Genomic DNA, 27378 nt, shown 5'->3' on the forward strand with positions numbered 1-27378 from the left:
AGCCTACTGACTAGGCTTGCTGCGGTCTATGTTATCGGTATCACTTGGTGTTCGGCCGTACACCGAATACATTACTTGCCCACTGCAGTACTGCCCCTACTGTCATTTTGCTTTTTATAGAAATAAAAACCATTTAGGTCAGTTGGACAACGGATGCTACAATTGTAGACTGAAAATGTCTGCTCTGCTCCATACAGAGCACGCTGAATAGCCACAGCACAGTGCAGAAGAGGTCAGATTTCTCTCATCACGTGAAGAGACTGAGAGAGGCGCTTTCAGCAAAAGCGCTTCAGGTGTACACTAGCATGAAGGTGCACAGGGCAAAAATGACGATGAAACGATAGCGGATGGCGGATTTCGTAAAAGTAAAGTAAAAGACCGGTTTAAATAAACCAGAGAAGGTGAACATGTTGGTTTTCTTGGCAAAAGAAAAAACATGCAAGCACTGTCACTGACAGCCAATTTAGTTTTAATTTTGAAAAGCCTGTTGTCTTTGCTGTTTACCTGACGTTACGCTACGGATGTTTTTTTATTTATTTGATTCCACAGTGTTTGCTAAACTTTCTGTAATTTATTAGTTAACATATAATACAGACTGTGGTGTATGCCATGCCTCGTCATCTTCGTTTTTGTTAATAAACATTATATAAGCTAGTTTAATTGTACTGTTATTGTTTGGTGTGCTTTTCATTAAGAATAATAATGGATCCATCTTTCAAGCATTCGGTTTAGTCTTAGAAAGTGAAAGGTGTAAAGATGTAAGCAACAGACAATTATATTTTCTTGTAAAATGTGACACCAAGTTTGAGAAATTAGTGTTTTTACGACACGTCATCAATCAAGAAGTCGGCCATATTGGTGGCACTGAACGTAAACAATGCCATTGAACGGAACGGAACTCGCAAATTTAGCGGATTATTGCTGCTGAAAATTGCCAATTATTGTCATGTTTTGGGCTTTACTAATCGGTCGGACCGGGAAAAACATATGGAGTACTATAGACTGCCAATTGCCAAGTATGGAAACACGTACTCAGAATTTGTGCTCTGCATTTAACCCATCCAAGTGCACACACACAGCAGTGAGTAGTGAAGACACACCCGGAGCAGTGGACAGCCACTTGCTCCAACGCCCGGAGCAAAGAGAGCGCTGTACATTCACTTCCCCACCTACAACTCCTGCCGGTACTGAGACTTGATCCTGCGACCTTTGACTTGCAAGTCCGATGCTCTAACCATTAGGCCACAACTGCCAAAGGAGCCAGCCTGTATGGATCTTTACCACCTATTAACATCAGTTTGTCAAAATATCGCACCCTTTCCTGCTTACTAAGTCCTTCTCTATATAATTTAGCAGCTTCCACACGTATTTTCTGTGGTTTAGACATCATAAATTAGTAAAACAACGTCTTCAGTAGTACATTAACTGTGCAATCCATGCTGTTGTTTACATCCGAGTATCTCCAATATGGCCGCACATCTGGGTAACTGACCAAACCGTGACATAGGTGCAGACACTCTTTTATAAAGTGAAAGCATCCAAAGCCCCGCCTCCCCGGTGTTACCGGTAATACCGGTTTTGTTGCAAGTTTATATACCGGTGTGAAAATTTCCACACCCTCACATCTCTATTATTGACCCAAACTTTTGAATGGTATTGTATATGATTTTAAACCGTCCTTGTCCCATAGACTTACATTATAAGCGTGATAGAGTCAATTTTCTGTGGTGAGCTCAACTTCTATTCAGCCTTTTCCAGCTCCATCAGTTGTGAATATTCATTGATTTATGAGGTTATTTTTTAGTATTTATTGAGAAAATGTAGGAAGCTCATGTGTGGCTCTGCATTTGAAAGTGTTTCTCTTCAAGTCGCTCTCATTCTTTGTGATTCCAGCAGTTTCTTTATTTTCATGCATTATTAAGAGCGGCCGCGGGCTCACAGTAGTGCGCCTTATCAGTAATGCGCCATTCTCTGCCGCTTACTCTAGAAACATCTAACAAACTCTATAGACGTTCCTAAAAGTACTGCTGTTCTCAGACGAGAAACACCTAGAAGGACAAATCCTGAAGGTGGCTTTTGGAGCCTCCTCAGAACTCTTCCAGTTTTAAGGATCTTTGCTTGTGCCATTTGAGGATTTTGTGAAGATGAAACTATTCGGAGCACTGCAGAACTCGATGTTGTATGTCTTGCGCTCATGCTTGTCTTATCTCGACTCTCAACAGGGGAGTCAGGGAATTAGAGAAGGAGAGATTACTCATTTCAAGAGAAAGATGAGAGGAAGTTTGGACAGCAAGTGATGATGCAGCTAATGAAGACAGAGTGTTGTGTAATGCAGTTTGAGATGCTGTAGTCCTGCAGTGAAGTGTGTGTGTATATTTGTTTGTGTTGGGGTGTGTGTGTGGGGGGGGGGGGGGGTGAGAAAGGTTACTGAGTCTACTTCTGGTAAGCAGCTCCCTTGTTTGTGTCCTGCGTGCTGATTGGTGGCTTCAGGCTCATCTGAGTTTCCTGTAAGTAAATCTTGGAAACCCTGTGAACTCTTGTGATGGTCTTTTCTCAGAACACAAAACTTCCTCACCAGTCCAAAAATTGATTGAACATTTACAGTTCAGTGTTTAGAAACTTGGCCCATTCACTCATGGTAAGGTGATACAAAAGATTAAAAGATGTAGTTAGTAAAATGTGAGAATGGTTATGCAAATTGTTTTTTTTATTTTTAAATGTTTTTGAAAAAAAGTATTTTTATGCTCACCAAAGACAAAATACAGTAAAACAGTAATATTGTGAAATAATATGGCAATTTAAAATACCTGTATTCTATTTTTAGCATATTTTAAAATGTAAATAATATGATGAATTGCTCAAAGAACAGCATTTATTTGAAATAGATATGTTTTTTAATATTATATATATATTTCCTTGCTGTCACTTTTGATCAATTTAATGCATCCTTGCTGAAAAAAATAATTTAAAAATGTGATATGACCCTTTTAAATGTTGCAAGAGAGCAAGAGGTCACTGTGCATGTAATCAAAAGGCTTTTCCGAGTGCAGTTTTGAAACAAGTAGATTTGAAATGGCAAATAGCTCATAAATGTTCTAGGCTGATGTTATTTCAGTCCCGCTGCAAAATTCAAGGGTGTACATCGCAAAATTGATCCAAGTGTGGTTGTGTGTGGAAACCCTTGAGCAATCATGTGTCGTTTTTGTCTCCATTTCTCGCAGCGGAACAGCATGGGATTGCTGGATTCGGGGGAATCCTGGAGTGAATTCCACGGAAGTGTGTGCATCGAGTAGTTGCATGCTTTTATATTAGTTTCTAAAGAAGAAGTATTTATGTGTGTGCAAAGTGGCAAGATAAAAGACGTGCAAAGGAAGTGCTAAGTTCACTACATTTTTGCAGATTTTTCCTCCTGAACAGCGTGGTTCTTTTGTTCTTTCTGTGTTTTTGTGGATGTGGTGGTGTTACTGCATGCATGACAGGAGACATATAGGTTGCATAAGATGCTTTAGTCATGTGATTCCCACAGATTGATATAAAAGCAGAGATGCTGTCTGATTTAATCAGATCTGGGGTAGACATACAAATTCTGTTGAGTGTTTGGACAGTTCACTCTGATTTAGTGATCCACTGTTCCCTAAATTAGATTCCCTAGTTTGTGGGCTGTTTTTTTTCTTTAGTGTGTGAGACAGGCTGGTTTACAGGCACTCATCTTCTGTATGCCATAACGTCCTACACTATCAGGCAAATTACTTTATCCTTTTGACACCTACTCTGTTATTTGTCAAAACACGTGGTGTGGAAAACTGACAGCAGTTTTATACTGTGGCCTCTAATGATTTACACGTTACACACTGAAGAGCTGGATGTTGTAAACTGTTGGGTCCATTTTTTTTGTATCCTGTGTATCCTGTTTGTTACATATTTATAGCCTATGTATATTTTAATAATTAGTATTGAACAAAAGGTGTCTTCTTTCTCTTTCCACCCAATCAGATTGGGACTAGTGGATTTTACCAGCTCTTGCCATTTTTGTTGTATTATGCATCAGAAGGCCAATGAACAGTCTGAGGCTGAGACTATTTTTTTCTAATGACCCTGCTCTTTAGGACAGGTACACTCAGTCCAGCTCCCATTTAAATTTGTTTATGTGAAAAAGCGCTACCCACTCATGTACTGATATTTATACCCAAATGCTGCTCGTGCTGCCATGGCCATTAAAACCAGAGCTCTGATCACATTATATTTCCATTAGCCTCTATGTCGTTAGTGCACATACACTAACATCTAATGAAGTCTTCCGGACCAATCGAGATGACCAATGCGTGTTCCTTCAAGGAAGAAAGCCATTTCAGAATTCCTTGTTGTCCTGGCAGCATTAACCAGGGGAAATTTCAGCCTGTTTTATTGTCCTCATTTGCCACCCTTGTGCAGCAGCTCTGTTTTCCAAATCTCCTCGCTGTGTTCCACTGAATCTGAGGTTTGGAGTTGGTGTGGTCACTGGTTTGGAAGGAAAATCTTGTGTGTTGGGGGAAAGAAAGTGTGTGGGAGAGAATGATGGATGAAGAGAAAAAGATCTGGTGAAGAACTGAAAGTGGACCAACTGCTGCCCATCTTCTGTGGTTTGGCCGATATGCCATTCAGTAATAGTTGGATGTCATTTCATTTGATAGCAATTGGTCTACAGTCCAGGGATTTCCTCACAAAACACTACAGTAGATCCACCACATCTACAGATCTGCTATGATTTAAGAACACTATCAGAGTGGAAAAGAGGAAGGAAAAATCTCTAGAGGAGATTCTTTGCATTGGGTTCATGACTAGCAACTTTCTGAAGTGTTTCTGTTCTTCTTTCACTCTTAATTTTGTCATGAGGTTCCTTTCCTGTCAGGTCATCAGACTGCAATGTGTTTGACATTTTGTTCATTGCTTGGTATCAATTTTGGTGTTGTGTTGTGTAGCCCTGCCCACAGTGGAATCTCATTGGTCCAAAATCTCACTCTACTTTGCTTTATATTAAACACCACAAACATTCTTATTGGCTGAGATTGTGATGTGTCATGCAACATTTGCTTTTTTATTGTGAACAGACAAATTACTTGTCACTGGAAAGTGGTTTATAGAAGTTGAAACCAAGCGTAATTATCTTTGGTAATGATTTTCCTACTGTATGCAAAAAAACTCTACAATGATCTTGTGTTTGAGGCCACTTTGCGTTCACTTAGTCCACAGTTAAGGAAGCAACACCTGCAACCACTCTCTTTTGCTTCAACCAGAATATTTTGATTTCTAATTTACAGGCTTTGAGTTCTTCCATCTCTGGTGGAGTTCTCGAACACCATCTCGTCCAAGGAATTCTGGGATAGGGTTGGACGGAAGAGATCCTATTTGTGGTTCATTACGTAACATTGTTATATGATCCCTCATTTATTGGCACACATATGATCCATTGTTTTCTCCAAACGATTGAGGGTAGGACCGGTAAATCTGGATGTGTGGTTAGACCAAGCGGTTCACGCCCTTATTCATCTGTGGTGACTTGGCATCTAGAAATCCCCCAGATGATGGTGCAGAATGTGATGGTGTTATAATTGGTGATGAATGAGATGCAGTGCTGCTTGAGGCAGTTAAGTGGTAAGAGAACGAGTGAGGAGTGATGTGATGCAATGGAAGAGAATAGAGTGGGAATGAGAGGAGTTTCCATTCTTAGTTTAGATGAGCCCTCTGGAGATATGGAGCAAGTTCAGGCTCTCACGGACACACCGATCATGCTGACCTTGAAAATTGAGTTGTTTTTGCATTACATAGACAAAAATCAGTTTGTTTTCACCAAGGCTTGAATGGTGAGTGATGCTGGATGTGGGTTAAAGGGAAAGATTAGCAAAAATTGGTTTATGTATAAATTTATTGGGTTATATAACAAAAGGGTGGAAGAGTTAATCAAGGGTGTGCCTCAGTCACTGGGCACCCCCTCACAACTCCACCCTGTTTTGCTTGCAGTGAAGAGAGTCTTTCCCGTTATAGTGTCCGGTAGTCTCTTAGTGGCCACTGCATTTTTCCAAACAGCAAGCGAGGATTCTTTCCGAAACTGCTTTGGTTCTCGCTTCACAGTGAGGCGTTGTTTTCAAAGCAAACTAGTGTTTGCTCATGCCTTGTAATGGGGGTTTGTGGTTGAAACGCACCACACCAATCTCTTCTGCTTTTCAATGCTTTTTTGTATTTGTGTATGCAGTGGGTGGGTGTGTATGTGTGTGCGACTTAAGGTAGTGAAAGGAGATGATTGCTTCTCATTCCCCATATTTTAGAGCACATGTACATACAAACACACACAATCCTGGCTGCTCTTATATAATAATAAGTAATTGCATTCTAATATTGTATATTCTCAGTGTGCATATCCCTCCCACACACACAGAGCCGATGATATGAAATTTTAAATGTCTGCTGTACCTGTGAGTTGTGGGGAAGATCGGTCCGGTGTCTTTTGCAGGACATTATTATATTATATTATATTATATTATCGTTTTATTGTTGTAAAATTAAGTCTTGAAATATTGGTAGATATGGTAACCAATATCTCTAGCATTGATAATATATTGATTAACAAATTTCTTCTTCCGTATTTGACACACTTTGATGTTCTCTGTTTTTAAAGCTGTATTTTGAAATGCTGCATCACTCTGTCCCAGAATTGTGCCATCATTTATACTTATTGCTATTATTCACTATTGGATTTGGCTAAAATTAAAATCTCTTTCTTTTTCTGTTTCAGATAAAATAGAGGAGGCACAGAAGGAGCTCAAAGACCCCAAAGCTGCACACAAAGGTATGATTCATCATATAAAACAAAATTTCTGTAACTGTTCATTTCAAATGCAGCATCAACAGGAAGCTTCTCTCTCCTCCTTCATACCAGAGAGGTACGAGAACATCTGTGGCTTTAAAGGGGAATAGATGGCTTTCTTTGTGCAGCAGTTGAATCACTCTGTTCATTACAGCAATCACATTGCAAGGCAGAAGATTTTCTGTGTTGAATCCAGGGCAAATTCTGCAATATTGTTTCAAACATACCTTCATTCAGCTTCCCAAAGCAAACACCATTTGCTTGTACTGGACTGTATCTGTGACCAGGTTCTCTGGTCTGTCAGAGTGCTGCTTTCGAAGGTGCATTGTATGTCCTGGGGGTTTCCAGGAGTTACAGCACCTCTGTTGGCCTTCACCTGTGGCCACCGCATTTAGCTCTGCTGCACTTGCACTCTGTGAATGAACTTGCCACACTGTACATCTTTGGCTTAATCAAAAAATGCAGGAGCAGCCATTTAAAAGCCACGTTTCATAAATAGAAAAACAGCATAGATGTTGCATAATAGGTTAGAATGGGAACGTGTTATAGATTATGTAAAAGCAAAGAAAAACTCTGTATAAGCTGTTACAGTATTTGTTTATATGAGGAAATGGCACTATGATACTGCTGTGGAATTTTTTGAAGCACCTTATACAATGTAAATAAATGTAATCCTTTGTTACCATAATACAATAGTATGACCATATTCATCTACAATGGTAGCATGAAGGATTCATTTTGCATATGTTCAGTTTATTCTGGCCCTATTTTTCTTAGTGCTCATGTTGGGATAGATTACATCAGAATGCAACTGGTTTAAGAAACGTGTAAACAACTTCTCAAAATACAGCAGGCAGTGATGTCACCAGTCCATCTCCATGTTAATCCTGAATCCGTTAAAGGCAGTTAATTAGCTCAGAGCTTGTGGATGTCCTCACATCCTCTTTCTACATTCTCTAGAAACGTAAGGACGTTTGTCTGTTGATCACTGACTTACTAAGGTTACAAAGAGAATAAAGTTAGATTGAAGTATTGGTGAAATCCTAACAGGCTTTTTGAATTTCTGGGGAATTCCTAAGGCATCCAGGAAATTATGACTTTGTAGTTCTAATACTAACCACTTCTCTCCACCAACCATGCCAAGCAAAGTAGAGAAGGGAAACCCTAATAAGTGCAGGGTTGCCACAGATGTTCAGGCTTGGTTACGTTTTTTGTAACTACTTGGCATCAGGCACACAAAGAGCCTTCAGTATAACTTTAAGACCACAGGGAGTCCAAACATGGCAAATGCGGTAAACTCTGCCAAACGATGAGTAATTGTGAACAAGATTCAGTTGTGTATACACTTTGCCATGTTTCCTTTTCCAAATTAAGAGCGATTTGTTTTCTGCCAGATGTTGACTTAGGTGCTCAGGTCTTACTGCTCAGAGTATCTGGACCGCATTCAATCCAGGGACAGATTTAATTAATTCACACAAGCTTATTCATCAACATAAACACCTACACGCAAATGATTTCTTATTGTCTTTCTCTGCCAATTGACTGAGAGCTTGTAAAAGAATAGAACAAGGTAAGGCTCATCCTAACTAACTCAGTTGCAGTATTGAATGAGATATAGGAGAGCAAGTTAGGGAGGGTTTGGAGAGAGAGAGAGCGAGAGAGGGATGGTGACAGAGGGTTGAGAAACAGAGTGGGTTTTGTACATAATGATGCGTGGGCCTCAGTAGCAGCTCAGGAGATCTTCTAGATTCCAAAACAGTCTTGTCTATGTGCTAGCTGTCAGAGACACTGGTGCAGCTTATAGTGAACTGGGTTTGCTAAGAAGAGGATTATTTTATTTTGATTGTAAATTGAAGTACTTCGTCCACACTACAATTCATCAAAACTCGTTGCTTAGGTATGTTTCGGTTTGTTAGCAAGATATTAGCAAGATTTTTGCTGTTGTTGACTTGTCTGAATTATCTTTTTGTCTGAATTTTGGGTCATTTGTGCTGTTAAACGTAGAGTTAATGTTGATGTTTAGGTGTTGTAGAAAGTGCAATCTATGGTTTGATTTTGTTTTGCTTATGAACTTTGCATGATGAAAGTTTTTTTGCTAAAAGGGGAGGAAATGAAAGCAGAAAATAACAGACGTTTGTTTTGAAGATTGTTTGGGAAATGCATGGGCAATTTGTGTTGAAAGGTTACATAAACATTGACTACAATCTGTAGTCGAGCACACTAATAAAGATTTGTTTCATTTTTAGGTTTTTGGGCTTTTTCTGTGCTTTATGTCTGAGATATACATTCTGTGTTATTGTGCACTACACTGAATTGCACTGTCAAAAATAAAACATCATGTAATTACTGTAATATGTCAATAATTAATTGCTCAGACGTCAGTTGTCAGTTGTTTCGGTTAACATTCTTGTTATAATAAAAATTGTAAGAATAATGTAATCAAGGACATGGTTTATTCTAAGTTTTCTAAATTCAAAAACTGCATGTAATTTAATTAAGTTTAAACATTATTCAAAATCAATGTTGATCAATTGTGTAACACTAGGGATTTGTTTTCAAGTAATCTTGTGGTTGGTCATAAAAATTAATTTATTTAAATAATTTTTATTTAATACTTAATTGATATTGATCTGAAAAAATAAATCTATTGGACAATGTTGAAAGTTTTTTGGATTATTCATTACAATTTTTCTTTCTTTTTTTTCCTACAGACATAAATGAAAGTACTGGCAGAAACTCTGAAAGCATCAAAGGATTGAAGAGGAAAAAAGTTGTGGCACAAAACCAGCTAAAGAAAATACCCAAATCTCCTGTCAAAAAGCAATCACAGACCAAGAAATCCATTTCTCCAAACATCTCTTCTTCATCCAAGGAAGCCACACCCTCCTCTTCTTTTTCAAGCAGTCCATCGCATGGATTGCCTGAACCTCAAGATGCTGAAGATGCACCACAGGATGCATCTGCATCTAGAGCAGTAAAAGTGGAACACAAGGAGTCATCTACCTTAGAGTCACAGGCTCTCAGTCACAAAAGTGCTGCAGAGGAATTTTTTGCAGCAGGGCCTGTGCAGGCAGAAAGCTGGTGTGACAACGGCAGCAACAAAAACGCATCTCCCTCTCACACAAGTGCTCCCCTTGAGGTACTGCTCAAGGCTATGGAGCCAGATTTCAATACACTGACCGAAAGAAAGAACATCAGTCCAATAGGTCATCTTGGAAAATCAGTTTCCATTCCTGTCACTTATTCAGACTATGCCGTGACTATGCCTGCTGTAAATTTCAATGTCCAGTCACAACCCACATTTGTGCCACCATTCAACGCAGCCAAACAGTTCTACAGCAGTGTGGCATCTCCAGGGCAACACACAACACAACAGTATGTGAAGATGTCAGGAAATCGTCAGCAGGACAAACCAGGATTCCAGAAAAGCTATAGTGTGGGTCCTTCACTTACCTTGACACACGCACCTGTTCCGTTTAGATCAGGTGGCTTCCCTCAGAGCCAGCCCCCTGTTGTTCAAACATGCCAGTCTTTGTCAGCCACAGTACCCAACTCAATTCAAGTCCCTGTCACACCAGGTTTCAACCCTGTTCAGATGACAAATGTGGTCAACTTCAGTGCAAGCCAGGTATCTGACATCTCTGCAAAAGATCCAAAACAAAAAAAACAAGGGAAGTATGTCTGTGAATACTGTAAAAGAGCTTGTGCTAAACCAAGTGTGCTTCTAAAACACATACGGTCCCACACAGGAGAGAGACCTTACCCATGTGTGACATGTGGTTTTTCATTTAAGACAAAGAGCAACTTATACAAGCATAAGAAGTCTCATGCACATGCCATCAAACTGGGTCTGGTAAAAGACTCCAGAAGTGGATCCCTCTCTCAAGAATCGGACAAAGGCCTGGCCACACATTCTGATGTGGAGGAAAGCGGGGACAGTGATGAGGAAGGTAGTGCAGCTGACTTAGACCCGGATTCTTCACAAAGCAGCCTAACAGCATTGTCTGAGAGCAGTCTGCTGAGTGCAGGCATGGCACCAGGAAGCCAAGGAGAATCAGAGCATTCGCTGGTGTTTGAAACTCTGAAACCACTGGTTACTCAGAGAGGTTGTGAGCCAAAGGTCACTGCTGCTCTCCCTAAAGTGGTTGTCCACCCTGTAAATGTTTCGCCTTTGCGTGCAGACAGCCCAAGAGTTACAGATTTGGCACCTGAACATGCCACAGCCCAGAGGCAAAGGGATTTCCAGACAGCAAACATAAGGTCCAGTGTTATGGTTCTGTCCTCACTGAAAGAAGTGGATTGCACAAGTCCACTACAAGATTCAGTTAGTGAAGATGAAGATCAGCATTGTAAATCACCACTAGGAGGCAGCCATGCCCAGCTACAAAGGCAACAAGCAACTGATTACTCTCAACAGTCACAAGGCAAGTGTCTGCTAAGTCCTCGGAGTCTTGGAAGCACGGACTCTGGCTACTTTTCACGTTCTGAGAGTGCAGATCAAGCTATGAGTCCGCCAAGTCCTTTTGTAAAGATAACTCCACCAGCAGAAAATGACATTACAAAAGCCCTACAAGTTCCCCCTTCCTCAGTTGTGGCAACTGTCATGCATGTAGCACCTGTCGAAAGGCCTCGAGTTTCTTCAGGACAAATGCGTCCTCCATTAGAAACCAAAGCTCTATCTCTTGAGGAGCGTATCTCAAAGCTGATCTCAGACAATGAGGCTGTTGTGGATGACAAACAACTAGACAGTGTCAAACCCAGACGGACTTCCCTTTCCCGAAGGGGTAGCATTGACTCCCCTAAATCCTACATATTTAAAGACTCTTTTCAATTTGATTTAAAACCACCAGTAAGAAGATCTAGTTCCAACTCAGACATACCGAAATCTCCATTCACTCCGACAGACAAATCCAAGCCAGTATTCCTTCTTTCTGTACCACCTCAGTATCCAGCTATCGACTGTTTACCAATTACAAGAAGTAATTCGATGCCTACAACACCTGGTCAGTCAGCTCTCTTCCCCAATGTAACACCTCAGCCTCACCCACTTAGGATCTGTCATTCATTTGATGACAAGATTAGTTCACTAAATGATGATGTGTTCTCTTCAGCTCCCTCTACTCCCAATCCTGCTGTACATCCTCGTACACTAGTGAGACAGATAGCAGTTGAGGATTTGTCCACAAATGATGGTCACGTTCTTATCTCTGTTCATTCCATGGATGAGAGCCATCATGGACCAATTATTACACATGAACTACGAAGTAAGTCTTTTGAGCATGCAACAGAAAGAAACCGAAAACCCCAGCAAAACAAAGGGACAATGTACGAATGTGAGACTTGTCGCAACCGTTACAGAAAACTGGAAAATTTTGAAAATCACAAGAAGTTTTATTGTTCTGAACTGCATGGTCCAAAAAACAAGCCTATGCATGCCAGAGAGATTGAGACAGAAGTTTTCAGACGTGGAATTCAGCAGCCCCTTTTAAACAGAAACGCAGTAATTACCGGCATTGTAGAGCAACCACTCACGGTAAGAAAAAGAAGGAAAATTAAAAGTGTTGGAGATGATGATGACCAGTCTCCAACTGAGACCACTCCTCCATGTTCAAGAAGTTTTGACTCCTGCCAGACCTCTACAGGTTCGACAGGGCGACCTTATTCTCAACATACCCAGTCCTTAAGTAACACTGCTATTTTAGGACAAATACAAATCATTGGCAGAGCTTCAGAACCACAGGAGTCAAGGCTATCTCCAATAAGAGAGGCTCAGATCAGCACACCAAATAAAGAAAGAGGAGACCTCCAGAGACAAGGAAGTGGAACTTCAGTCATTCGACATACCAACTCCCTCAGCCGTCCAAATTCTTTTGAAACATCTGAGTCCATTGACAGGTCATCTCCAGTTGATCCTGTGGAAAAGGAGGTAAAGAGCACAGTAAAATGCCATACAGAGGCTGCAGTGAGTTTATCTTCACAAAGTTACCATGACAGAATGTCTACACCTAAATGTGCCAGCCAAGGAATGGAACCTCATGGTAAGCAAACCTTTACCATTGCTAGTGATGGCACACCTGTACAGCAATCACGGCTTGTGCGGCAGAACAACATTCAAGTTCCTGAAATCTTAGTAACAGAGGAACCAGACAGAGATCATGAAACTCCAGTTGTAGAATCAACAGAGAAACCAACAGAAACATTCAACTGGCCTCAGAGGAGTGAGAGTCTGTCTAAACTGCCAACAGAAAAACTCCCCCCAAAGAAAAAGCGCATAAGACTTGCTCAAATGGAACACTCTTCTGGTGAATCCAGCTTTGAGTCTAGTCTCTCTCGTAGCCTCAGTAGAGATAGTAGCTTGTCAAGGTGCTCTAGTATTTCAGCCTCTTTTGACAGAGATGATCCACCAAGATCTGACAGCCCATCAAGGTCTGATAGTGTTGGGAAGCCACCAGAAGCTCAAGGGATCCCTGTAGCAAACAACACTCTTGGAGTGCCAGGCATGATGAGACGCGCTACCTCAGAACAAATCAGCTCCACTCAGTCATCATTGGAAATTTCTTGTGACTACCGTAGCAAATCCTTTGATTGCAGCAGCATGTCACCCAGCAGGCCTTTGTCACCAATGCAGACTGCCCTGCCAAAAATTACACAAAGTCCTCCAACTACCCAGGTGCCTCTCATTGAACGAAGAAGGGGGCCTCTGGTACGTCAAATGTCCTTGAAGATTGCACCAGACCCTCAATTGTCAGTTAAACAGACTCCCCCCATCCAAAGAGTCCCCTTCACTAACGAATGCTCTGGGTCCCAACCTAGATCAATAAATCTGAACACATCTACACTTGTTCAGTCTTTTGTTCTACATTCTGGAGAGGCCCCGCTACCGAAAAATGAGCAAGTGGTTCAAAGCATCAACCTTGGAAGCCAAACCCAACAACCCCAAGTTCATGGTCTTCCACATCCATGGCATCAGACCTCAAGGGTTGTGGCATGCCGTGTGCAACCTCTGGTCCAAATGGTGGCTGGTCAGACAGACGTTCAGAAGAGCTCTAATGAAAAAAATAAGAAGAGCTTTATCCCTAAATACCAAATGAATTGCCCTGTACTAAAAACAGGCCAGACATATTTAGCAGGTGTACAAGGCACACAGATCACTTTGCCAGTGAGAACTATACCAATTGCTAATAAAATTAAAGTCTCTCAGTCAAATGATGGAATGCAAAATGTCTATGTAGCACAACCAGGTTATCAGGCTGCAATCAATAAGCCCCCAATTGTACTGCCTGCTGGTTCGCAAGTTGATACAGCATCTCATATAACACCAGTATCTACACCTGTACCACAGATTCTGATCACCCATGAGCACACCCTAGCACCTGCTTCTGCGGTTTCCAAGGTCAGCTTCACTACGGTACATGTTGTGAACAGTGATTCAAAGATTGGACCAGAAATTCAATCTCATAGGCAACCTAGGTCTGTTGCTATACCGATGAAAAACAACATGAAATCTACTGACCAAAACCAAACCACTGAGCAAAGCATCCTGTCTCTTGGTTCACTGCATTGTACACAAAAACTGGCATCTGCAAATTTATGCCCCCAAGAGTCTACTGCCTCAAGCAAGCGTATGCTCTCTCCTGCCAACAGCCTGGACATTGCTATGGAAAAGACACAGAAACGGGCTAAAGATGAACACGGAGCTGCATGTCTCACTGATGGTAGATCTCTAAACTACCTGAACTCCAAGATGTCAGAAATGACCAGGCAGAGGAAGTTAATGCTGGTTAGACAGGTTTGCACCACAGAGCCAGTGGACAGCCCAATTGAGACTGATGCCCCAGAACAATTGCCAGAGACGGCAGAAGCTGACAAGGACACCCAGACACCAGTATCTCAGACAACAACTGAGTTCAGTGAACACGAGATGGAGAGCAGAACACCTACCACAACACCTGCTACATGTTCTTCACCCAGAGTTCAAAGCTATGCCATGCCAGAGAATTCCACTCTAAAGCCACAAGAGAAACCTGAGGAGCAGCGTTGGCCTCCATCCAAATCTCCCCTGAGGCCTTCAACATTTCAGGGACAAGTGAAGTTAGCTTCTTCTGTGTCTGTTGTCAACACCAGAGACAGTCATCGCCTGTCTTTCCCTAGTCTGAAAACAGCTACAACCTTCACCTGGTGTTTTCTCATGAAAAGGAAACCCCTCCACATTCAACAGGCAGACCAGAGGATCTCTGCCTACTCTGCATGGGTAGTAAACCCCAACAATCCCAATCCATTGGGGCTTCCCACAAAAGTGGTCATGTCCTTGTTTGACTCCAAACAGACATCCAAGAAAATACACTACACCCAAGCAAAAACAACAACTTTGAAATCTGACATCTTGACCTACTCTGGGAAGCTGAAGGACATCTTGCCAAAAGTATGAGCATTTTCATTCGACTGATGCTGCTTTAACAGTTAGCTTGAACATACTGTTTGCTATTTTACTTTTTAATGCATTTGTTATGGTACATGCATGATTGACAAATTCTTCTTGTATTTTGTATTGTTTCAGGTTTTGATTCAGCAAAGATCTGTGCCAACTGAGAATAGTGGAAAAACAAAACCAGAGACTCAACCAATTAATCAAACAGAGTCAGACAGAGACTCTTCCAAATCTGAACCCCAACGAGTGAAGATCTTTGATGGAGGGTTTGTAAATTTTAACATTGATCTTATCCCACTTCCCAATTATTTAACAGGAAATTGTGTTTTGATGCGCTGTTTGTGGTATATTTTCAGTTACAAGTCGAATGAGGAGTATGTGTACGTTAGGGGGCGTGGAAGAGGGAAATACATCTGTGAGGAATGTGGAATCCGCTGCAAGAAACCTAGCATGCTGCGGAAACACATCCGTACTCATTCGGACATCCGTCCATTTCATTGTACACACTGCAACTTTTCTTTCAAGACCAAAGGTGGGTTCAGTCCCAAACACTGATTTGAAAGCTGTGATGCTTAAATTTTGTTTTCTTACTCAATTGGTAATTATTGAAAAGTTATTTTTGACTGTTACAAATAATGAGCAGAATTAATACAAATTGTTACAAATATTAAACAGGATAAAAAAGATGGTAAAAAAATAAATTTTAATCCAGAAAAAAATTTAATCCAAAAAGCACCTCTGGTTTTTGTCTTCCATCATAAATGGCCAACTCATACACTTGCATACGGACAAATTTAAACATGTTTATTTGGTTCATTTTCTAAATTAAATGTGTCAAGATTTGAGAACAGTTAGGTAATTTAGATAATTCTTAGGGATGGTTGGAAATTATTTCTGTACAAAGTGTTTTTTTCTTACCTGCTTTTTTTGAAGACTGTGCCTGTTCTCTTAAAAAAGCCTGTATGATTCATCACAGTTGAACTTCCCACGCTGCACTGCAGAACAGCACACAGTGTCAGACCAGCCCACGTTCCTTTAAGAACTTCTTTATCAGTTACTCACCCATTACATAGAGCTAGTGCTTGGGAATATGTTATGCTTATGTAAACCACTCCCATGCCCTGCATCCGCCTCCCACCTGAGTGACCTCTTTGTTCCCTTTATCCACACAGGGAACCTAACCAAGCACATGAAGTCCAAAGCCCACAGCAAGAAGTGCATGGAAATGGGAGTTGCTGTGGGTTTTATTGAGGACCAGGACCCAGAAGACTCAGGTAGAAGTCTCTTATGCATTTTCGGGAATATCAACCTTAACCAGACATTGAATAGGGGAGTTTATTTGATGAGGACCAATGCATAACCAGCCAACTTCAGAAAGCACAAACTATAGTTTTGTTTACACCATTACATATTAATTTTTTAACAACAGAATCAACCTGGCCATTAATAGGCTTACTAATAATAGCACCATCTGTTAAATGTGGATTGTCCCTGGCTATCTTCTGTTGCAGTGGTGATCAATGGCAATGACATAGTCTAATTAGAGATTCTAAATGCAGTCTTTTTCCTTGTTAACTCTTGGTGCATGTGGGCAGCATACACAGCGTTTACTGTGAGGAAATTGCTGCATCTAATTTTAGCAGGAAAGAGAGAGAGAGGGAAGCTGTGAGCTTTCTCTGGTCTCAGTTACTGAGAGCATATTTGTTTTCCTCTCACACAGTTCCACACAAGCTGTCAAGCACAGGCTGCATTTGTGGTCTGAGGTGTTAATGTCTTCCCTATTTAATGTGATGGGTGTTTCTAGACCATCTCTTTTTTGCTATGCAGTAGATGTAAAATCTATAACTCAGAAAAGTGTAAGCTGTTGAAAAACCAAACACTACTTAAAGATTCAATTTAAATCTGTCATCTTCGGGTTACATTATTTAGGTCACACTAGGATTGTGAAAATTTCTTAGGAGAATTTTCATAGTAGAACTTTGTAGCTCTTCAAAGTAGCTACAATTAGCTATGCTATATTATACGATTCTTCCTGCTCTTTTTGTTCATTAAGTTGTTTTTACCCCTAAGGTGATCGAGGAAGAGCAGGAAGTTCTGACAGACAGGACTCAGATGGTGATGACTCTGATGGCCCAGATGACGAAGATAATGACGGAGAAGAAGAAGATGAGGAGGACAGCCAGGCAGAGTCTGGCCTCTCTGCAACACCATCTGTTACTGCAAGCCCACAGCATCTTCCTGCTAACCAGGCTGACATGGCTCCTAGCTTTCTGCTGGCTAAGATGTCCATCAGCCCGAATCAAACCCCAGCTCCCCAAACTCAGCCTCCTCAAGCTTCAGACTCCCAGACCTCAGACACAGAGCCTGTGGCTATGACAAGTCCAGTTTCGTTGGTTAGACAGATGTCAATTTCTGCATCCTGCTCTAGTCCCACCTCTTTCACATCCTACCCTGCCCCTGCCTCAGAATCCCACACCTCTGATACTGACTCCGTACACATGATGAGCCCAGTGTCACCTTGCAGGCAGATGTCCATCGACTACCCCGACTTTGATGTTCCCCCTAGTCCCCCAGTGCCGGGCAAGGGTGGCAAACTTGGACAGGTGAGATCCGTGTCCTCACAGTCATTGTCTTTCCCGTCATGCATCCCTCCCTCTCTACATGTACACCTCACCCCATACCAGTACCCAACACCATATGCATTCCAATGTCTTGTGTCTCGCATGCCTGGCACGTCAGCAAAACTGCTTTGAATGCATGAAAAGGTGAATAGAATTTTAATGTAGTCACTGACTGCTATTTTTGTGTTGTTTGGCAGTGTTGATAAAAGTATTCATAACATTGTTCTTTAACAGGAAGGAGTGTCAAGCACCATATCCCAACCTGCAAGTGAGTGCAATGCTAACGTCGACCGTGGTACTCAGACCTCTTCCTACCCTCTTCAGGGACCTTTGCACTTTCCAAATGCAGATCTGATCCATGAGCCCAGAGTGGAAGCCACTACTCATCTCTTCAGCCACCTGCCATTGCACTCCCAACAGCCCCCTCGTTCCCCGTACAGCATGGTACCTGTGGGTGGCATCCAGCTTGTTCCCGCCGGTTTGGCTGCTTACTCCACATTTGTACCTATTCAGGCCGGGCCAGTCCAGCTAACCATCCCAGCACTCAGCGTGATCCACAGGCAGACCGGAAGCCCCCTCCCAGCACCCAACACCTCGCCCCGGCCAGAGGGTTCCCCAACCCAGCCGCTGGTAGTTCAGGAACCAGTCAGTAGTGTACTGCCTTGTTTCCCTCTGGGCCAAGTGGCAGGGCTTCAGACACTTGCTGCTCCCCAAACTGCCCTGCAGCCTGTGGGTTTGGAGACCTTGAGCGTGGTGGGTTTAGCCAACTCCACCCAGCTGGTGCCTCAACAGAGTCTGCCATTAAATGCCACCCTAGGCGTACAAGTGTTGGCAGCTAGCCCTGCCCCTCAGTGCAGCACTGCTTCCCCAACACAAATTCCTGGCCTGCAGATCCTCAACATTGCCCTGCCAGCCCTTATACCATCCCTTAGCCCCCTCTCAGCTCTCAGCCCACTTCCTGCAGCCCAGTACATGTCACGTAGCCCTGAGGGTGTAGCATCTGTACCTCCACCAGCACAGGTTGCAGAATCACCACCAGCACCTATTTCTTCAGCCAGTCCTCCAACAGCCAATCCAGGAGATGTTCCTACAAATGCAAAGCCATCCACAGAGCCAACGCAGGTCTCTCAAAACAGCCCTAGCACTAGATCTAAGGACACAGGGGGTGCAAAAAAGACTACAGCCATGGTGGACAAACCAAACCCACCACTACAACCTCCTTCGCTCTCCTCCCCCTCATCCTCTAATGAGAGAGGCTGCGATGTTGCACACAAGGCAACCGCAGGTGGGGCTAGTGAAGTGAAACAGCAACTTGTCTCTAGACAACCAGTGACTGATGACTACAATGAAGCCTCCAGCGATGATGAAGATAGACTTGTCATAGCTACCTGAGAATCCCAATAAAAGCTCTTTCTTTTCTGCCTATGAATTTCTCTTTCCACCTTTCTTTTTTTTTTTTTTTGTAAAACTTTGTCACTTTGTAAAACTAAAACACTTCAGGAGATTTGCAGCTCTGCAAACCTTCTCTAAAAGCACATTTTCTGACAGTCATATTGTATGTGAAATCATAAATGATGACCAATTATTTTATTTTATACTTTTTTGTCAGCACCAGTTTTTCTTTTCTTTTTGTACATGTTGTATAGACAATTGTGCCTTTTGGAGTTTCTCGTTTAGAAACCTGTATATAATATCTTATAAATCTAGTAGTTACCTATTTGGAAGTTAAGTTGATATGGAAGTAAAAGAAGAATGGAGGTCAGTTGTTTTATTTTTTAAATGTTTTCTTTTTGAAAAGTTTTATGTCTATCGTAAATTGATGGGGGAAATTAATGTTGTACAGATATATAAACATTTCTATGGCTTTTGGGGGGCAGTGTTCTTGTGCACAGATGTTGTGGTCAAGTATTTATTATATTCCACCTGGTGCCCATTTTGAATTCCATAAGACCATAGGTATGAGTAAAATGGTGGCTTTACATTTGCTGTATCTATACTATCAACAGTATCAGTAAAACCTTGTTTACAAGTGCAGAAATGCCTTTGAAGTCTCCTTTTTCAAGTGGTGTAATTAGCTATCTGATTTGTCTTTTTTTCTCCTTTAATCAACCCTGTAGAAAGGGTTATTCCCGGGGCTCTCCAAGACACTAGAATTATTCAGCAGTTCAAATCACTAATGAGGAGCTTGGAGAGGCCAGCAAATGACGTCACCAATCAGCTCCTTTACGAGGTTTTATTGACTGCGACACTGTCCTTGTCTCAAGAGGCTTGGAGCAAAAGCTCTCATTACAGCCCCAAAATGACTCATTCAATTGAGAGTATTTGCTGCCTGCCTCTGCAGTCCACCAAGACTATGACTCAATAACGCTACCTGCTGGACGGGTCGTGTTATTGCATGCAGAGTAGAGGAGTACAGGCTATGAGTACAGGGCACATCATGCAAGAAGGTGGGGTGGGAGAGGATGTTGCTTAGTTACCCAGCCCACAGAAGAGCATGAGAGTGGGTGAGACCCTGGAAACAGCTCTGAACATTCAGTCGATCCAAACCTGGTGAATTTAGTCAAAGTGAGAGTAGAACATTAAAAATCACTAGTGAACACGAAACTATTCTGCATCCAATGGAAATGACATTCCTAGATTTGACCATAATGTAGATGTGTATGACTTTCAAACTTTCCACCTCATTCTAAATAAATAATTTTTCTGTCATTGGTCAATGCCAATGTATGTTTGCATCAGTTCTATTCTGTAGAGAAAAATGAAAAAGTTTCATCGTTAGGACCTGTATATACAGGCGAGGCTTAGCCTTTTTCTATGAGTGCTATGTCAGAATATTTGAAATATATTACTGCAGTCATGACACCCTCGCCTGAGGAGAGCTACACTGAAAACAGAACTGCATATTTCCATAATTGTCCTTAATGCAGCATCCATATTCTCCTGATCGTAATAGACTGCGTTTATTGTTGTCCTAATTCTCTGTCTTAGAATGAACAAGCAAGAACAGGCTGCACGTATGGAATCTTCGCACTGTAATATTTAATACATTTTTGGAGCGTGTGGAGGATAGCCAATTGTGAGCGTCAACTGGCCTGAGTTTCCATTAACAGGGTTTTCCATTGGTTAGGGAAAGAGCTAGAGGCTAAAGTTTCAAAACTGCTCTTAGTATCACTTAATACTTCAATCTGCAATTCATAGACACCAAAAAGATTCTAAATTAACGTTACTCTTGTAAATCTGAAGCTGTTAAGATATCAGTTCAATTACAATTACAAACTATTTGACTGTGTACACACACGCATATGTTGCTGTTTCATTAAACTGTGCTGAAACCCTATTCTGTTTAATAGCAGGTTCATCTATGACAACTTACCCCACATTGAGTGCTCCAGTTGCAGGATTTTGTTTCAATGAGCTTTTCTGGGCAATATGGACGAATATGTTCAATAGTTTTTTCGTAGCCAAAACTTTAAAGGGGTCATATGATGCGATTTCAATTTTTCCTTTCGCGTCTATACAAAAAAAAGACATTTCTATTTGCCTAAGACTGTTAAACATCTATCCCCGGTCTACACTATATAAATATATAATAGACAGAAATTGTGGAATATATTCTCGTTTGGAGTCTCAATCAAGTCTGCGCGGTCTGTACTCGCGCGCCCTCTACTGCCCTGTATGAAAACTGCCCTCATTTAAGACACCTTACTTACAAAAAAAAAAAAAAAAACTTGGCACCAAACGGCCGCCCGGCGTCTTCATCCCACTGGAATCTCAGGAATACAAAGTTCTTATCTCTCTCCACACGTTGCTTGTCGGTGACTATTAACAAAGAGCATTGTGTTCGCTTGAGCGAGCGGGCGGGAGGCGGAGAGCGCGCGTATATAAGCGCTTCTGTACAGGGGTGTGCTCGAGACTACAGAAAGATGCATAAGTGCATTAAGACTGCAGCTTAATAGTGCAAAACTCAATCCTTTTAGCTGTTTGCGATTTTATTGGATTATCACCATTTGTGCCACATCAGGGACATAAGATTAAATAAAATGGATTTGAGGATTATTTTTCCATTGTTGTCCATGCTGTCATCTGGAATTTTTGATTTGGGTATGTACTTATTTTAAGTATATTTATATCCAATACAATGTGTTAAAGATTATTTGAGTGCCTTTTAATTAGTTGCCTTAATTACTGTTAAAAGTTTTTAAAGTTTACATAAGTATTAAACAATCTACAATGTGTCAAAATACAGACCTAAAGGTGCAGGTATAATTAAGTATGTGTAATACTTTGTAACGTTGCTTAACCTATAAAAACATGCAAGATAAAGTTTTAATATTCTTTTATCTATAAGATGAGCATCACTGTCCTTTTTAATTGAGCATGACAAATTCCAGTTTTTCCAGTCCATCAAACAGTTTTGCAACTTAAGAGTGTAAAAATCACAGTGCGTGTTTGTAGGTAGAATTGTTTATGTAGCAAAACCTTATGAATTCAACATAATTTTATGATTTTAGCTGCTCCAGCATCTTTGGGTCATGGCGCAGCACAAGGCACATCAATCTCTGTGCGACACTCCAGGACTAAGAGATGTTCCTGCGCAAGTTTTATGGATAAAGAGTGTGTCTACTTTTGCCACCTGGACATAATATGGGTCAACACACCAGAGTAAGTCATAACAAACATTATATTTGATGACTTTAAATGTACAAAAAATATATATATCTGTAAATCATTATTAAATAATGGAATGACTAACGTTGTCTTCTAATGATTTTTTCTTCCCCCCAGGCGAACAGTGTCATATGGACTTGGAAACGCTCCACGTAAGAAGCGCTCAGTAACAGAACCTGTTGTGCCCAAGTCACGCTGCAAATGTGCAGATAGTCAAGACAAAACATGCTCTTCATTTTGTCAGCTGGACAATTCGTTACAGTAAGTAGGCCTACACCCTGAATGCTAATAATGTGAGCAACGTCATAGTTCAAAGCCAGATAGTTTTAATCTTAAAACCAATTTCAAGGTCACAGGACTTACTGGTTAAAAAATATTTGGGACACACTTGTTTTCCTGAGCACGAGCTGTGTGTGGGAACCTCAGTAATAATCTACAGGCATAACTGCTGTCACTGCATGACTTGATGAACTTGTAGAAACAGGTTTCAGTTCTATTTGTGGACTTTTATCAAACTTGTTCAGGAATTGACTGCTCATGTCTAATGTGAACTTTCTTTTTTAGGCATAAAGCAGCGTCAGACAAGGCAATCCATGCCGCCCAGGGCCAAGATTGTGTCGAGAAGCAATGCAAACACAAGCTGGCAGACAAACAGGCAAAGATTAGACAGTAAGACAAACCACATAGATTAAAAAAATAAAGCAGCACATTCGCATTCTCACATACATTTAAGAAATAATTTGGTTGCTTTAATTACAAGCCTCTGTAAGATTGATATCTCTTGTGGCTGTGACAAAAAAACTGTCATTAATGTTCATGACAGATATAAGTACATTAACTTTGAAAGAAAATAGTTTTTTGAAGACTGGAGTATAAAGTGGATTTTACTTTCAATGTGTTCAGCTTATGGCTACAATGAAAATCAGAGTCTTAAACTCAAATTTGGGGGCACTAGAGTTTTTTTTAATGTTTTTAAAACCATGAATGCAAAAAATATACATTTATACATATATAATCTCCACTATAGGTGTACCGTAAAATCTTACATTTCAGGGTGTTGCATCTATATTGAACTCTTAATTCTCAATATCTCTGAGCATCTGATTTAAGTTGTACAACTAGTACTTGCCAGGTAAATCTGGTCAAGGTTTCTACCTGTGTTTGCTTTGATAATGACCTCATTGCTTTGTTTTTCTATAGGGTGAAAAACACAAAACAGAGTGGTGACATCCTCTCCAGGGTGAGGGCCATCAAGAGGATCCATCTTCTCCTGGAGAAATGGCGAGTGAGGCGGCACCACAGGGCACGAGCGTGGACGTCTGAAAATGCTGCCTCGTAGAGATCAGGCTCATCTTTGCTGATCCACCACAGGATTTACCTGGATAAGAAGCTCCTCTCTGCTCATTTATCGCACACGTCTTGTGTTTTCATGCCATGGGGTGTCATCAGGTGTGTTGGAATACCTGCAGATGCAAGCGTCTTGGATTGTGATGTTTGTCATGTGGGCTCCACCTTAGAAGTGTCGGCATCAGTGTGGAGTTGTGGAGCTCAACGGTCTAAAAACCAAGGAAGATGTTGACTGAAACAAACCAACGCTAAACATTTCTGAACTAGACCTTTTGGTGCATGGGATAACTAGTTGGAGAAGCCAAGTGGGATGTTTAAATTAAACTGATTGCGAATAAAGTCTAGCATTGAAGATACTTGTTGCACATGAGGAATATGCTGTAACTAAATGAAACTGTGGAATCAGGGACTCCAGAAACCCAAAGAGATGTGTCGCCCATCAGAGGACACTGAACATCAAGCCACTACAAGCCAAAGACTCTTTCTTGGATCTTGTTACTGGACTCATTCACTTTATTCGCTGTAAAACAATGAAGCTCTGCAACTGCGTCAATGCATCAATGGAATTGCTATTTTTCACATTTATGTTAAATATTTATCTTTAGCCATATTGGCTAATAAGATTTTTCTCAATGTTATTTCTACGAAATGATAACATTTAATTGCCATTAATGTGGTAAACATTGTTAGGCAATAATAAATATTTTGCGATATTTAAACAAATTTTGTGAATTTTTCTGTTTATTATTTTACGTCCCACTGAAATGCATAATTTCATTTGCTCCAACATTAACATTTAATAGAACATAATCATGTGCCCCAACTGCAATGTGTGTGTATATATATATATATATATATATACTGTAAAATTACCATGATCTCACCATGTCCTCATATTTTTGTAAGCAGTCTCTGTGCTGATTTTAAAATGATGCAAATGTGACAGATAAAAGACAAACAGTAAACACTTTCAATAATAGTAGGTTTTTTTTATTATTAATATAGTTTTTTTATTTTTTGAAGAGCCCAAGGATGCTTCACAAAGCATAAACAAGCATTTTCAAACATAAACAATAATGCATGAGCAGAACAAAAAAACAGGTAACATTCAGAGACATTACAAGGATCAGACAGCTGAAATTTTTTTAATTAGGATTTAATGTAAAATGTACTCCAAAATCTTTGTTTACAACTTCGAAAAAAATTTATATATAAAATACATATTGCTTAGAATTTTTTTAGTCTGCAGATGATATTTTTTTAATACTTTTGCAAATTTTTCAAATCTAGCTGTGAGGTCTTGGCAGATTTGGGTCTTGGATGTTTTGGTCTGAACTCCAGCTCTGACTACTAGCCTGTCAAATAAATGCATAAAATTCCATTAAAAAAATAAATTAAAATAAAATAAATAAAAAATGAAAAATAATTTATTATATATATATATATATTATTTTATTTTTTTGTATATTAAACACTAATATATAATTTTAAAATGTATATATAAATAATATACAACCAATTATAAAAACTTGGTTTTAATTTACACTTACAAACCCATACATTTATTAGATCCCTTACTTTTATTAAAGAATTGATAAGACTCCACCCACACTGCATTCCTGCATTACAGGAGCTTTAGAAAAGACTCATAAGAAAATACACCCTGCAGGGAATTTCCAATAGATCCTTTTGATTGGTGAATTTTAGCCTGTCTTTGTCCATATGTGTAGAAAATAGAAGAAAGAGAGAGAAAGAAATATTCTTGGATCGGCCTGTAAAAGTCAAGCACAAAGGCTGCCTCTCTTCCAGAGCTGTGCACTTTTCTCATTCGGGTCTCCGGGGGCCGGGAAAACTGGCATAAGTCATTAGGGCTTGAATAGAGCTTGAGCACAAATAATAGCCCATTATGGCACAAGGAATCTCCTTGAACCGACAGGCATTGAGCAAACAATGGAAGATACTCAGGGAGGGGCGGACACGCCTCGGGTTTCTGACGTCTCCACGTGCTGCCAGGGTCACCTCCCTCAGTTACCTTCACACACACACACACACACACACACAAACAATGCATTCACCTTACACACATACACTATGCCATATAATAACACAAAACATTGACACAAATGCGGACTTAATTCCAAGGGCATCCCGGTACTGTGATTTTGAGTCAGACAGTGCAGGTTGATGACTGTTTCAGCTTAAACCCTTCACTCATCATCTCCGAACGAGGCAGTCATTATGAGAGTTGATTGATGGGATCAGGGCTTGTTGAATGGGTGCTGATCAGTGTTTTAAATGATTTAGGCTGTCTTTTACACTCAAAAAAATTCTAATTATTCTTTAGATGGGCCAGAGATCCTCCCCGATAAATAAATGTGTCATGGGAGTGCAAATTCCACTTACACAGGTGAGTTGTCTCACTAATATGTCTGCGGTCGACCATCCACCTGGTGGAGAGTGATGACACATTTGGCTCTGTTGCAAAACCTTTGTAGGCAGCATATGCACGCTAACTCGGAATAAAAGAAAACTGTGCCTTGCTGCACTGCTTGGGTCAAATTTTAAGGCAGCTCTCCATGTATTCTTCATGAATTTGACCATTCCAGAATGCAGTGCAAACAAACTCAGTGAGCAAATTATTTCGAGATGGTAGAAAAGGTGAGAGAAATTACCGTTTCATTCAGCAATAAAAAGTAATAAATATATAATTTAAAAATAACTATTTTATTTATGTTTGATATGTACTTTTATGCTATTAGAAGCCACATGATTAGCTTAACATGTTAACGTCAAACTATTACAAGCCGATATTAGAAAAAACTTTTATGCTCACCAAGGCTGCATTAGTTTGATCAAAATGCAGTAAAAACAGTGATATTGTGAAATATTATTACAATTTAAAATAATTGTTTTCTATTTGAATATATTTAAAAATGTAATTTATTTATTTGATGCAATGCTGAATTTTCAGCAGCATCATTACTCCAGTCTTCAGTGTCACATGATCCTTCAGAGATCATTCTAATATGCTGATTTGATGCTTAAATCTTGGCAAATGTACAACTGAAAGAATATATTGGACGCTATTGATTTTAATGGGTATTTTGAACAAGAAAAATGTGAACTCTCTCTCTATTTATATATATATACAGGTGCATCTCAATAAATTAGAATGTCGTGGAAAATGTGGTCACCGTATTGGAATTGTGACAGATGGGCAAATTCATCTGGTGGAAACATTTGGTATTGTGGGCAAACAAAATTTTAAAGGGCTCATATGACGTTGCTAAAAAGAACATTATTTTGTGTATTTGGTGTACTGCAATGTGCTATTTTCCACATACTGTACATTATTGTTGCTCCTCTATGCCCCGCCTTTCTGAAACGTGTCAATTTTTACAAAGCTCATCGTTCTGAAAAGCGAGGTGTGCTCTGATTGGCCAGCTATCCAGTGCGTTGTGATTGGCCGAAAT

At 40.4% G+C, this 27378-nt stretch overlaps 2 protein-coding genes across 8 annotated transcripts in view; both read left to right on the forward strand.

Annotated features, from left to right (window-relative positions):
- LOC107738951 (zinc finger protein 40-like) overlaps positions 1-19677 on the forward strand; it is a 64529-nt gene extending 44852 nt beyond the window's left edge. For 4 of the 7 annotated variants that reach the window (XM_016550878.1, XM_016550879.1, XM_016550877.1 and 1 more), the window contains 7 exons: positions 6770-6823; positions 9553-15263; positions 15399-15535; positions 15626-15801; positions 16442-16543; positions 17340-17872; positions 18125-19677. In XM_016550878.1, coding sequence (XP_016406364.1) covers positions 6770-6823; positions 9553-15263; positions 15399-15535; positions 15626-15801; positions 16442-16543; positions 17340-17872; positions 18125-19282 — 7871 coding nt within the window. In that variant the 3' untranslated portion in view covers positions 19283-19677. Of the gene's footprint in view, positions 1-6769; positions 6824-9552; positions 15264-15398; positions 15536-15625; positions 15802-16441; positions 16544-17339; positions 18035-18124 lie in introns of all 7 variants that reach the window. The other 3 variants (XM_016550881.1, XM_016550880.1, XM_016550882.1) reach the window with 2 other exon arrangements.
- A 2132-nt stretch (positions 19678-21809) lies between these two features.
- Positions 21810-24542, forward strand: LOC107738957 (endothelin-1-like). The gene is made up of 5 exons (XM_016550886.1): positions 21810-21991; positions 22402-22552; positions 22676-22819; positions 23123-23227; positions 23759-24542. Exons 1-5 carry the CDS (start codon positions 21931-21933, stop codon positions 23895-23897), a joined length of 600 nt encoding a protein of 199 aa, XP_016406372.1. The 5' UTR covers positions 21810-21930; the 3' UTR covers positions 23898-24542.
- The last annotated feature ends 2836 nt before the right edge of the window (positions 24543-27378 follow it).

The sequence above is a fragment of the Sinocyclocheilus rhinocerous genome, unplaced genomic scaffold (assembly GCF_001515625.1).
Source record: "Sinocyclocheilus rhinocerous isolate Xijiao unplaced genomic scaffold, SAMN03320098_v1.1 scaffold2812, whole genome shotgun sequence".
Lineage (NCBI taxonomy): Eukaryota > Metazoa > Chordata > Actinopteri > Cypriniformes > Cyprinidae > Sinocyclocheilus > Sinocyclocheilus rhinocerous.

Bases quoted from the DNA above. Each gene is read 5' to 3' on its own strand.
- LOC107738957 (XM_016550886.1), top strand. From the start codon at position 21,931: ATGGATTTGAGGATTATTTTTCCATTGTTGTCCATGCTGTCATCTGGA. The intron at 22,553-22,675 runs GTAAGTCATAAC...TCTTCCCCCCAG, and splicing joins ATATGGGTCAACACACCAGA to GCGAACAGTGTCATATGGAC. The intron at 23,228-23,758 runs GTAAGACAAACC...GTTTTTCTATAG, and splicing joins AAACAGGCAAAGATTAGACA to GGTGAAAAACACAAAACAGA.